This window comes from Tenrec ecaudatus, chromosome 6 (assembly GCF_050624435.1).
Source record: "Tenrec ecaudatus isolate mTenEca1 chromosome 6, mTenEca1.hap1, whole genome shotgun sequence".
NCBI lineage: Eukaryota > Metazoa > Chordata > Mammalia > Afrosoricida > Tenrecidae > Tenrec > Tenrec ecaudatus.
In genome coordinates this window covers 6,230,757-6,243,402 of record NC_134535.1, presented here as the reverse complement: position 1 = coordinate 6,243,402, position 12,646 = coordinate 6,230,757, and the positions used below count along the sequence as shown (strand labels likewise).

At 55.6% G+C, this 12,646-nt stretch overlaps 1 protein-coding gene across 1 annotated transcript in view; it reads left to right on the top strand.

The window, feature by feature from the left end:
* Positions 1–12,646, top strand: part of PARVB (parvin beta) — a 100,352-nt gene that overhangs the window by 47,714 nt on the left and 39,992 nt on the right. Inside the window, exons 2-3 of the mRNA XM_075552607.1 lie at positions 5,357–5,446; positions 9,280–9,350. Coding sequence (XP_075408722.1) covers positions 5,357–5,446; positions 9,280–9,350 — 161 coding nt within the window. The remainder of the gene's footprint in view (positions 1–5,356; positions 5,447–9,279; positions 9,351–12,646) is intronic.

Genomic DNA, 12,646 nt, shown 5'->3' with positions numbered 1-12,646 from the left:
ATTTCCCATCTTTGAAGTGTTTGTCTCTCTGGCAGATGGACCTGTCAGTTCAAACCCAAACATTCCTGGATTAGCAGCGACCACTGGGCTGGCAGCCTGAGCTGTGGGAGGAAGTCCGGGCAGGCACTGGGTACCTTCCAGGATTCAGGCTGATCCTCCGATGACCCTGAGCCGTGGGGACAGAAGAGGCTCACTGAAGGACTGGCTGACCCTTGTTATCCCTGCTGGCTGTAGTCCCTGCTGCTCTCCGGGGCACTGAGAGGCACTGGGAGCCAGTGGCTGCTGTCAGCCCACTTCACAGAAGGGCAAGTGGAGGCTCAGAGGGGAGCCTGGCCTCTCAGACATAGGCCTGGTCTCCTAATAGCAGCCCTGTGTGGTCAGCTGGGCTGCACCCCTCCCCTCTTCCACCCTCTACCCTGCCTCTCCCTCTGAGCCCCCCTCTCCTCCACTGCCTCCCCTTTTCCCTCCTCTCCCTCCTCCCCTTCCCACATTCTCCCTCTGCTCACCCCTCTCCCTTCTCCCCTTCCCTACCTCTCCTCCCTTCTCTTCCCACTCCCCCTCCTCCTTCCATCCATCCATCCCCCTTTCTCCCCCTGCCCTGCTCCTTCCTCCTCCCTCAACTTCCCCTCCCCACTCTCCTCTCTCTCCTGAGTCCTTTCCAGCTCTCCCCCCTCCTTCCCTCTCCCCCTCAACCCCTGCTCAGGGGGCTTTTCTGGCTCCCCTTCGGAATGTGAAGCTGAGAAGCTGGGGTTTCAGGGTGCCTGGCTTCTTTCTGAAGGTCCTGAAATCCCGCCCTGTTCAGTATTGCCTTTGATGTTCAGCCACGTGTCCCATGGATGTCTGTTTTCCTGTAACCCAGTTTCCCTGCTTGGAAACTGCTGCTGCTCCTCCCCCTCCCCAGCCACCTGCCTGCACCCCCCACCTCCAGTCCCCCCTCCACCTCCCTGCGCCTCCTCCTGTTTTCTGAAGTCAGGCCCTTGTAGCATCATTCCCAGCACACATTCTGCCAGGTAAGGCACACAGTGGGTCCACTTCACTGCCAGGTAAGCGCACAGTGGGTCCACCTCACTGGAGGAGCCCACCTGCTCTGCCCTTCCTGTCTGTGAATGAGTGTGGTCTTGCTTATTCTTTGGCCAGAAGGTGGCCCTGACCAGTGGGCAGCACAGTGGCCTCCCTGTCTAGTCTGGGACTGTCAGCCACCTGCCCTGATAACTTGTTCCCCAAAGGCTGGTGTTCACCAAACGGTGAGGAATCAGTGAGCCAGCCCACCCAAGAGCTCCTCAGAAGACAGGTTTGGTGACCTGCTTTGAACCATCCGCACTGGGACCTGCTGGAGCAGGCTTGAGGCTGACACTCACAGGCCAGGCCTGGATGGAAGTGACCTTATGGCCATTGGCTCTACCATTCTTCTTTGGTGTACACTGAGGATCCGGGTAAACACCACCTTGTCCTCCTTCCCTGTCCTGCCATCCAAGGCTCCCGGTGGGAGCAGCATGCTTAGTGCACTCATTTTGTGCTGGGTCCTCGGGCACCTTGGCCCTCTGATTTTGGAGGGTCTTGGTGGCCCCTGGGGGACTTTGGCAGGTTTCAGCGAGACACACCAGAGAGATCCCAACGGTCTGCATGGCGATGCGTTATGTACTGTGGGTTTGGGCTGAAGCCTCCACAACACCAAACCCCGACAAAACTCACTGCCATCGATTTCACACCCACTCAGAGTGACCCCACAGGACAGGGTAGCACTGGCCCAGTGTGTGTCTGAGGCTGTAACTCTTTATGGGAGTAGAAAGCCCCGACTTTCTCCCGAGCAGCAGCTGGTGGCTTCAAACTGCTGACCTTGCAGTTAGTAGTCAAATGCGTCACTGCTCCGCCACACAGGGTCCAGTGTTGAGACTTCTGCCAGGTGGGAGCCCTGTTGGCATAGAGGTGACGCACTGGGCTGTGATCCACAAAGTCATCAGATCAAAACCACCCGCGGCTCCAAGGGAGAAAAACAGGACTTTCTACTCCCATACGCAGCTGCAGTCTGTAACAGCGCACGGGGCGTTCTGCCCTGTCCCTGTCCCATAGACTTGGAGTCTGTACTGGCTGCAGGACAGTGTCTGTGAGTCAGGTGGGAGGGAGCCAGCTGTGGGTGCGGTTGGTAGCAGGGCTGGCTTTCCCACTGGTTCCCCCAACCCAAGTAGAGGACGGGCTGTCCTGAAACCTGGCATTCCCCTGGCGCCTCCTCCCCCCCTGCCAGGCTCAGTCCTCATAGTTCTCATCCTTGGTCCCAAATGGACTCAGGGAACTGGCTCTGAGGGGTTAGTGGGATTTTCTCAGCGAACACCCCCAGCCGGGCTAAGCTGCCCACTGCACCCGCTGCCTCTGCACCACCAAGGCCCCTCCCTGTGTGTTGTCACCTGTCACTCAGGCACCGGCTGCCCAGGAGAGGAGGCAGTAGCAGACTGGAGGGGAGGGGAGCGCTGGTGGGGTAGGGCTGACGTGCTGGGCTGCCCACTGCAAGGTCTGTTGTCCCACGCCACCAGCTGCTCCAAGGTAGAAAGATGGGGCTTTCTACTCCTGTAATGAGTTACAGCCTTGGAAACCCACAGAAACCATTCTGCTCTGTTTGGTAGGGTTGCTATGAGTCGGAACGGACTCATTGGCAGAGTTTGGTTCTGTTTCAAGGCTAGAGGCAACTGCGGTCTTGAATGAGGAAGTTGGCCTTCACTTCCCACACTGTTCCACTGAGGACGAGGAGGGTCTTTGCCAGCTATCGTGGGCCCCGCAGAAGCATGCCACAAGGGGTCAGCTTTGGGAGTGGGTCGGGCCACAGGGAGGCTGAATTTTGACCTCGGTCTCTTCCCTCTGCCAGCAGGCCCAGGCAGTCCTGGGCCCATGCCGGCCCCTCTGCGCCTGTGTCTGTTCTGGACCCACCTTATGTACCAGTGAGGCCTCCTCATTCATGTAATGAAAGAGAACTCTCATGTCGAATCTAGGTCTCAGTCCCAGGATGGTGGTGGTGGTGGTGGTTGAGGGTGAGCTTGGGGGGAGCACAATCTCATGCAGAGCAAAGATGCATTGGCAGATGGGTTTAGCACTTAATACCAGGGCTTGGTTTTACAGCTTATAATCAGGGACCGTGACCCGGAGGTTCTCAATGCCACCTGTAACAAGGAACAGGGGTCCCACCACCACCCTCCAAACAATGGATCAGGCCGATGGGACTCAAGCCTGGACCCCCATGGGCCAGGGGAGTGAAAACAATGATGACTGTCCAGCCGAAGACACACACTGTCGAAAGGGGGGAGGCGATGGGCTGGTGTTGCTCCCCGCTTAGTGTGGCTTCTGTCCTCGGAAGGTCTCCTTGGTGCACTCCAATGGGATCGCTTCTGCTACCTTGGAGTCCACGCAGCGTCTCTAGTCGTGGAGCTGGCTGGACTGTGGCCCTCTTCAGTGCGCTCTCTGCCCCAACATATGTACAATTGGTGCGCTCCCCTGTCTAAGAGTCTGGGTTGGCTTTTGTGGTCTCTGCCGCATGTTTGATAGCACCAGCCCTGGGCATTACCTTCTGTGAGATTTCTCTCATTCTGAGCATCGTCCTCCACGAGGGGTCCAACCTTAAGGTCTGGACTCATTTGCGCACTTGTCAGGGGTTCATCGCACGCTCACTGTGTGGGACACGGTTGTCCAGAGGAGGGAAGGAAGGGGAGGGGGAGAAAGAAGAGGATGGCTGATGGTGGTCCTGGTGAGATGCTGTGGTGCTGGCTTCCACTCCTGATGGGTTTATGTCCAACAGAACAGAGCACTGCTTGGTCCTGGACCATCCCCCTGGTGGCTGATGTCTTTGCTTCCATTAAGAAGGCTGCTGTGTCCGTCTGTCTTGTGGAGACTTTCCTGTGTCTGTAATGATCCTCTACTCCCCTCCAGTTCCCTGTTGTCATTGTGACCACTGCTGTAGGTCCCCGCACTCCCATCCCGCTCATAACAACTGACTGAGAGAATCACTGCCTGGTCCTGCACCGTCCTCACAATACTTGTAACTGAGTCCCTGGTCGCAGCCACGGCTGACCCTTTCTTTCACCAAGCATGACGTCCTCTTCCAGGGCCTGGTCCCATTCCTGCCGATACCACATCCAAAATATGTAAGACCAAGTCTCACCACCCTTGCTTCTAAGGAATATCCTGGCCGTACTTCTTCCAGGACAGATCCAGTTGTTCTGGTGGTTCACGGCGCCGTCCATATCTTTTACCAGCCACCGTCCTTTCAATGCACCGATTCTCCACCAATCTTCCTGTTCGTGGTCCGGGTCTCACCAGCACAGGAGGCCGTGGAGAGCACCATGGATCGGGCGAAGTGCACCTCCGTCCTCAAAGTCACCCGCTTGCTTGTCAACCCTTGGGAGAGGTCTTGCGCAGCTAGCTGGTCTTGACCCGATGCGATGGATCATTTGATCTCTTGACTGCCATGTCCATGAGCATTGATGGTGGATCCAAGCACGATGCCATCCTGGGCCTCTCCTGCCTTTATCCTGATGCGGAGCAGGTGTTCCCGGTGGTTGCCATGGTGGAAATGCGTCACGAGTGGGTGACTGTTCGGACGACGTGTCCAACGCCGGGTGAGAGCAAACCCCGCCGTCCTTACGTCTCTGCAGCTTTGTGGATGCATTTCCCGGAAGATCCTTCTGTTTGTTCTCCTGGCAAGCCCACACAATATTCCATATTCTTCACCAACACCCCACTTCGAACGTGTCAATTCTTGTCCTAGCTCCCCTCCACCCCCGCCCCTCCATGTGGTCCCGCTTTTTGCGGGCATTTGAGGTGACGGGGTCCTCAAAGTTCCCTCTTTGCTTCTCAATACCATAGAGACGCCCCAGGTTCACCGCACGCAATGCGTCTCCTGATTTCTTGATGGCTGCTTCCCTGGGCGAGGACTGCGGCTCCTGCAGAAGGGAGCCCTTGACAATGTGTGATGGAAACCCTCCTGGAGAACCAGAAAGGGGTGCAGCCCCCCGAGTCTCTCCCACACCTTCTATCTGACTGGTGCTGTGGCCCATGATCTGGGTGTCTCGGCAACCCTGGACAGGCCCGGGGACATGCGGACGCTCTGGGTTCTCCCTTTTGTGTTCCACAGAGCCGCTCACGCAGACGGGCAGGGCTTGGGAAACATTTGGAGCGCGGGGACTGAAGGTTGTGATCTAAGTTCAGAGTGGGGTTTTTCCTTGGCATTCTGTCCTTTGGAAATGTCTACTAAACGCAGGGCGGTGGGGGGGGGGGGGGGTAAAAATGCAAAGAACCAGCTGTTGATGTTGCTCTGTCTCCACGGACTCCGGTTGGTGCTAACGTGTTTCCTTTCCCCCTCTCTGCTCGGCAGTAAGCGACCTGCAGGAAGAAGGCCGGAACGCCATCAACTCACCGCTGTCTCCCATCTTGGCGGGCCTTCACCCCGAGGACACCCAGCTAGGTACTCTCTGTTCTTTTGGCTCCTTGTCGTGAGATGGTGGCGTGTCCACGGTGCTAAATTGGCCCTGGGGAGGCTGATGGGCAGTGCCCTTTGTGAACAGATGTCAGGCCGGGCAGCACTTGACAGTCCCGGTGTGCTGCTGAAGGTCAGGCTTAGGCGAGTCTGCAGGAGCAGAGCGAGCTCCCTTGCAGGCGGCTGCCCTTGTTTCTGGGCAGGTTGGGGCTCCTCCAAGCCTGGGTCTTCCTGGGGGGCTGGGGGAGGGGGCAGATGGCCAAGTGGCTAAGATATTCGTCACCCCCCCACCCCCACCACCACCGCCAGCCCCACAGACCTGAGGTCACGACACAGCCCAGCACTAATGAGCTGACAACCAGATACAGTTCCCTTCAAGTGTAATTTGGGATCTGATCCATCTGGAAAGCCATTCTGGAACATTCCATTGATTTCCAAACCCTAGTCCAAAGGGAAGTCCTGGCAGACGCCCCCCCCCCCTTATTTATTGATTTCGTGTGGTTTCCATCCCAAAGCCTGGCCAGCCAGAGGCAGCAACAAAGAGGATGTCAGATACAGAATCCACCCTGGCCGACCCCGAACCAAGGGCTGACTGGGCTCAGGGCCTAGGGAGGTGGGGGTGGGGCAGTTCGTGTCTGTCCTGGTTAGAATGTGTATGGTGGATGCTGGTTCTCTCCCATCGGACCAAGGTCATTGTTCAGGTAGCCCCTTGTGGGTGACCCCCTCCAGAGGCCACCCAGGACCAGCACGTGGGGCTGGGAATGGGCCTCCCATGGTGGCTTAGAGTGGCTGTCTCAACCTCAGTACCAGGGACTCCTGGGGCCAGGTGGCCCAAGAGGGGTGGCTCCAGGTGCTGCTGACAGTCCACATGCTTGGGACCTCACCCAGAGGTGGGGGGGGTTCAAGTCCACACTGACCAGATCCTCTGGTGATCTATTTCCGAAAATCCAGGACTGGCAAACCTCTCAGCAGACCCGCGTTGTCTTGACAGCAGCTGGTTTCTTTATTTTTGCTGGCTAATCCTTCAGTGTGGGGGCGGCTGTCTCCAGCATCACGTGGTACCTGGTGGTACCCTGGGCTCCACTTACTAGATGCCAGCATCACTGCCCACACCCTGATAGGGACAGCATCTTTCCAGGAGCAAAAGCAAGAGAGAACACCCCAAATCAGTCACCTTGGGGACTCCTCGGAGGTTCTCGGGGTAGAGTGACACTCCGCAGGGTTATCAGCCACCGATTCTGTGAAGTTGACTGCCAGCTCCTTCTGGGGCCTGTGGACAGACTGGAACCAGCAGTCTTTCAATGAGGGAGTGAGCGAGCATGCTGGCTGGTAACTGGTGGAGCCATCCAGGGACTCTGGATTTTCAGCAGTCACTGCCAGTGTGGTCTGCAGGCCGCATTTCTCCCGGTCAGACCACGGGCTGAGCCCAGCGGAAGCTCTAGGGAGCAGAGAATTAACACTCAGAGTTGTCTGCTTCTCACTTCCTCCATGCCCCCCACCCCCTCCGCCCCACTACGACCCTGTGAGACAGGGAATATAGGGAAATTCAAGGACAGAGGCTAAGCCATGCACCCATTTTACAGATGGGAAAACCGAAGCAGGGAGAAGTTAAGTCACAGGCCCCAAGGCCTGTCTGCTAGCAAGGGGGATATCTGGGAAGGGGGAGATCTGGGATTCCAGCCTCCAGAGATGCCACTTGCCACGCCTTGTCCTGGGTCGCTGTTGCACAGACCCTGCTTGTGGGAGGTCCATCCTGATTCTTCACTCCCCGATTCAGTCCTCTCAGTTCCCCAGAAACACCTCCATTCTGGTTCGTGGCGCCTGCAGGCCTGCCCAGGCTGCTTGTGGACAACCAAACACCCCGTGGGTTGTTTTTGTTTGTTTGTTTGTTTGTTTGTTTTCCCAAACCAGGAAAGACCTGACCCTTGGGTGTTCAGAGCGATTCTGGTGCTGCTCACACCCCGAACTTGAACTCGTGGTCTCCCAACTCACGAGATGCTACGCTGTTGTTCTTCTAAGCCATGTGTGTAAAGGCATTGTGTGACCCCCAAGCCTGGGAAGTAATGTCAGTTTAGCTTGATTCAGAGGGTTAGGGACATCCCAGTTAATGAGGCTAGTACTGAGTTTTGTGGTTCTGGTCTACCTCCTCGTGCATGATGTTGTACTAGGGTTTTGAAGTCTTGCTGTAGCCATTCAAGTCACGGTGGGCCTCTGTTTGCCTGGAGGGCCAGCCTCTCTGGCACAGGAGGAGGACGTGGAATGGGCAGCTAATTGTCTCCATGATCAACTGCCTCCTTTGCCACAGACCAGAACTGGATGGTACCCCGTGACCAGTATTGAGCATTTGGATCAAAGATTCTATAGAGGACTCCTAATCGAAAGGGGTGTGTGTTAACCCAGGTGGACTAGAGAAACAAAATCATAGACACTCATATGTCTATAAGAAAGAGCGTTATATGCAAGTGCAATTGAGTATTGAGAAAACAGCCCAGCCCAGTCCAGATCAAGTCCATAAGTCTGATATTAGCCCATATGTCCGATACCAATCTATATAGTCCTTTTCAGACTCATGAAACACATTCAATGATGTGAAATGCAGGAAGATCACAGGCCAGTGGGTGGAAAGTCTTGTGGATCCAGTGGTGTTGTAAGCATCTCATCGCTTGCAGGGGTCTCCACGTGGCTCCATGTGTCTTGTCAGCTGCAATGTCTCCCAGGGAGTTGGCATGTGTCTCACCTCCAGCGACCTATTTATCTCCCTAGTGCCTCCAAATGAGGTCATCAAGCTGCGACCTGATTGACAGGCCAAACTCCACCCCTCCACTCATAAGTCTCCACCCCTCCACTCATAAGTCTCCACCCCTCCACTCATAAGTCTCAAATTGACAACAGATAACTACCCCCATAACGACCACAGGGGGGGATGTAGAACAGAATTTCACATGTCCCTGGGATCCAACATTTCTGGAGCCGCCCAGACTGAATGAACCCCAAGACCATTGCCCTGACTTCACCTTTAAACCTTAACCCCCCAAACATCCCCTGACGTCCTCTTAAAACCAAACCATAGTTTAATTTAACTAGAGACTGCAGGGGTGGGAGCAGGGAAGGGGCAGTGAAAGAGGCTGCCATGAGCTTTGTGCTCTTTCAGAAGCTCTCGACATGGGACCAAACTGACCACAGCAACTGGGAAGCTTTAACAGCACCCTTAGGGGCCAGGGAGGTTCTGCGTGGGGGAGGGGGCAAGGGGGGCCCCGTCAGAAGAGGAGGTTGGAAATGACCATCCAATTCCAAGGACCTGCGCCACGGCATTGTTCAGGGGGCACTGTTGAGTGTGTCATTTCGTGGTGTCCCTTCTCAACCATCACCCCAAACCCAATAAATGCCTACGGCACAGGGCTGCTGGAAATGCCCGGATGGGTGGAGCCTAGTCCCCTGGGTTGGACTCTGAGCAGGAAATGCTTCTTAGGATCTGTGTATCCCACGCTCTCCTTATTTGGCCCCAACAGTGGGCACCGTGTGGCCAGGCTGCTGAGCAGAGCTGGGGTGGGGGTGGGGCTATAGGCTCTGAGAAACGAAATGAGAGCTAATAGGGTCCAGTTAACCTTCCTGAACACCATGCCGGGCTGTTGGGACCCCCCTCACTGGGGGGTGATGGAGTGTCGGACACAGGGATGAGTTCTTCAGTCCTGAGACAATGACAGGGTTTCTGCCTCTCTGTCCACTGCCCACTCATCCTCGAGAGGCAAGTAGAGCTGCCCGCCGCCCCCCCACTGGCCCCCACTAACACTGATAGTGGCCCCCTTTCTGTCCTACGGCAGAGGAGAATGAGGAGCGCACCATGATCAACCCCGCCTCCAAGGAAAGCCCCAAGTTCAAGGAGCTGGTCAAGGTAGGGAAATGAGTCTTATGGGGTGCAGCCTGGGCGGTGTGGGGTCCAGGGACAGAGTGGGCTTGTGAACAGGTCTTGTTCTGGCTTGAGCTGAGCCAACTCAAGTCCCAACCCCTGGTACCTGGGCACGTTGACCTTGGAAGGGATGCTCAGTTCACATGAGGTCAGGCTGGAGGGGGTGTTGTTGTTGCTGTTAGGTGCCCCTGAGGTGCCTCCTACCATAGGGACCCCATGCACGACAGAAGGCACCACTGCCTGGCCCTGCGCTATCCTGACAGTTGTTCCCAAGCTCCAGCACATGGCCAGCCAACGAGTCCGTCCATCTCTTTGGGGGCCTTCCTCTGTCTCAACGCTCCTCTGCCTTTACAACCTGATCACCTTCTCCAGGGTCTGGTATCCGCTGACAGCATGTCCAAAGGACGTGAGATGAAGTCACTCCATCCTTGGGGGACGCGTGGTGGGGAGGGGGGATGGGGGTTCCTAATCCCGAAGGACTGCTGTCCTCCTGTGATAAGAGACCAGACAGAGACACAGACGGATACCCGGCTGATGGTGGCTGCCACGCATCCAGAGAGCTCTCTCTCTTTCTCCCAGCATGGGCTGTAGCCGATAGCTCAGATCTTAACCACAATAGAGCTCTGGAAGCTAATCCCTGGGTGGGGCCGGATCTGGGCTCTGGCTGCTCCCTCCTGTAAGCGTCCAGCTCACCTCTTTAGCCCCAGAGCCAGCTCTGAGCAGACAGCCTCAGTAATGCCACCGCTGGGAAGAACCCCACCCCCACCCTCACTCAGCTGACCCCGGGGGAGGGGCAGGCACCATGGACATGCTGTTTATAATGTTCCACCAACCTGGTGATTTCTATGGAAGTTCCCCCGTCTCATTGGCCACTCGGGACCAGAGACTGGGGGTACAGCTGCCTTTTCACAAGGTGAACCAAGCCGCCTGCCAGCTGTCTCCTGCTGAACGCTGAAATCGAAAAGGTCAGCTTTTGAAGGCCGCCTCCTCCCACTGCAACAAAAAAACAGAAAAAAACCACACATTCTTTCTTTCAACGTTTTTCTTTTCTTGTGAATTGGGTCAGCGTCCACATATCAGATCATGGTTTCTATGCCCCAAACTTAAACCCCGGATCATACCTGCCAATGACTTGCCTCGCCTTTTAAGTGCTGATCCTCCGCCCTTTCAGGGGCCTCATAAGCAAACAGAGAAATGAACCCAGACCCGAACGTGTGGCCACGGGGTGAACCCCCAACTCATGGGCAAACCCTGTGTGCCTGTTGGAGCAAAACTGAGGCTCCTGTAGGGTTCTGTAGGGGTCGAGCTTGCTGCAAGGGAGAGCCAGCTCAATGGCGACCAGCACTCCCACCCCTCCCCTCCCAACGCACCGCCCGTGGACACATGGTTGCTAATCTCAGCCTGCAGCAAAAAAAGCATCGTTAGACTCTTGGGCTGCCCCAAGGTCCCCACTAAACAAAGACGCCTGAATCCAAAGGTTCATTCCGAGGTCTCCCTCACCTCCTTCGGGCCAGATCTCTCTTTACAGCGCTGTCAGATCCACTCTGAATGAGAGCAACATCTTGTGCTCCATAGGAGACCCACTTTGCATGAAGCAAAGTCTTTGCCACACACCTGGTTCATGCACCCGCACTCCACCCTGCTGGGAACACTCCCTCCACCCACTTCTTCTTTACTGTGATGCTCCTCTCTGTAAGGGGTCCTCGCGCCCTTCCCTCCAGCCCACCATTCTGCCTTTTGTGGTTCGATGGAGTCGGTTGAGGAAGGCGCTTGACAAGATGGATGGACACAGTGGCTGCAGCACAGGGCTCAGACATAAGAACCATTCCTTGTGAGGCTGGCTCAGGACTGGGCTGTGTGTGATCCCTTGTGCACAGGGTTGCTGTGAGTTAGAACCTGCCCAATGGCACCCAATGACAATAGCAATGACCTTGCTGCCTCCGAGAGTTCAGAGCCTTGGTGGTGCTGTGGATCATCTCTTGAGCTGCTGACTCTAGGGTCAGTAGTTGTGTTAGACCAGGTTGACTAGAGAAACAAATTCAAGGACAAATCTCAAATATGTATGAGAAAGAGCTTTATATCAAAGAGTAATTGTACATCAAGAGAACATCCCAGCCCAGTCCAGACAAAGTCTGTATGGCTGATATTAGCTCATAAGTACAATACTGGTCCATACATCTCTCTTCAGACTCATGCAGCCACATGCAATGATGTAGAATGCAGGAGGATCACAGGCCAGTGGGTGAAAAGTCTTGTGGATCCAATGGCAGTGGAAGCGTCACAGGGCTGGTGCAGGTCTCTGCCGATGATGTGCTCAGGTCCCACTGCAGCTCCACATGGCTTGTCAACAGGAGGTTGAAGCAGAAAGAGTGTGTGTGTAGCCCGCCTCCAGGGAGAAAGAGGGGAGTTCCCAGAATCCTCATGAGAAGGCCACGCCCACAAGGAGGCATCATCAGGGTGTGACCTGATTGACAGGCCAGACCCCACCTCATTCACTCTTTTTTTTCACTCTTAGTACCTTCAAGTTGACAGGAGAGGATGTGGCCACACAGCAGTTCAAACCCACCGGCTGCTCTGTGGGAGAAAGAGGAGACTCTGCTCCTGTAAGGAGTTACAGGCTTGGAAGCCCACAGGGCCAGTTCTGCCCTGCCCTGTAGGGTTGACTGCAAGCCGGCATTGACTCGATGGCAGTGAGTTTTTCAGTTTTGCCTGTGAGCATTGCTGTGCCATCAGGAATTTAGGTCAGGGTTTGATGAGTTTCTCCTGGCCCCTGTCCTGGGGGTCCTCCAGGTTCCACTAGTCCAGGAGGTCTGTTTGTTTTGTTTTAAGAGCCTAACAACCTGGTCAACATATACCATCTCTTCCATCACTCACTCACTCACTCACTCACTCACTCACTCACTCACTCACTCACTCATTGCCATTAACTTGGTTCTGATTCACAGCGACCCTGTCTGACAAGGTAGAACTGCCCCTGTGGGTTTCCAAGACTGTAACTCGTCACGGGAGTACAAAGCCTCGTCTTTCTCCCTTGGAGTGGCTGGTGGTTTTGAACTGCTGACTTTAGGGTTCAATGAGCAACGAGGCACCCACTACCCCACCAGGCGCCCCTCTTCTCTCAGGGCCTGTCTATCGCAGCCCAGACACTTTATATTTAGAAGGGTCTTCTAGGGACAGGCCACGCTTTCAGAACGAAGAGGCAGAAAAAGGCAGTCTCACGTCATCGGTACCCGATTGTCCCTTGGCCCCCATTTCTCTGCCAGTTGAGGTGCTCGCCTTCC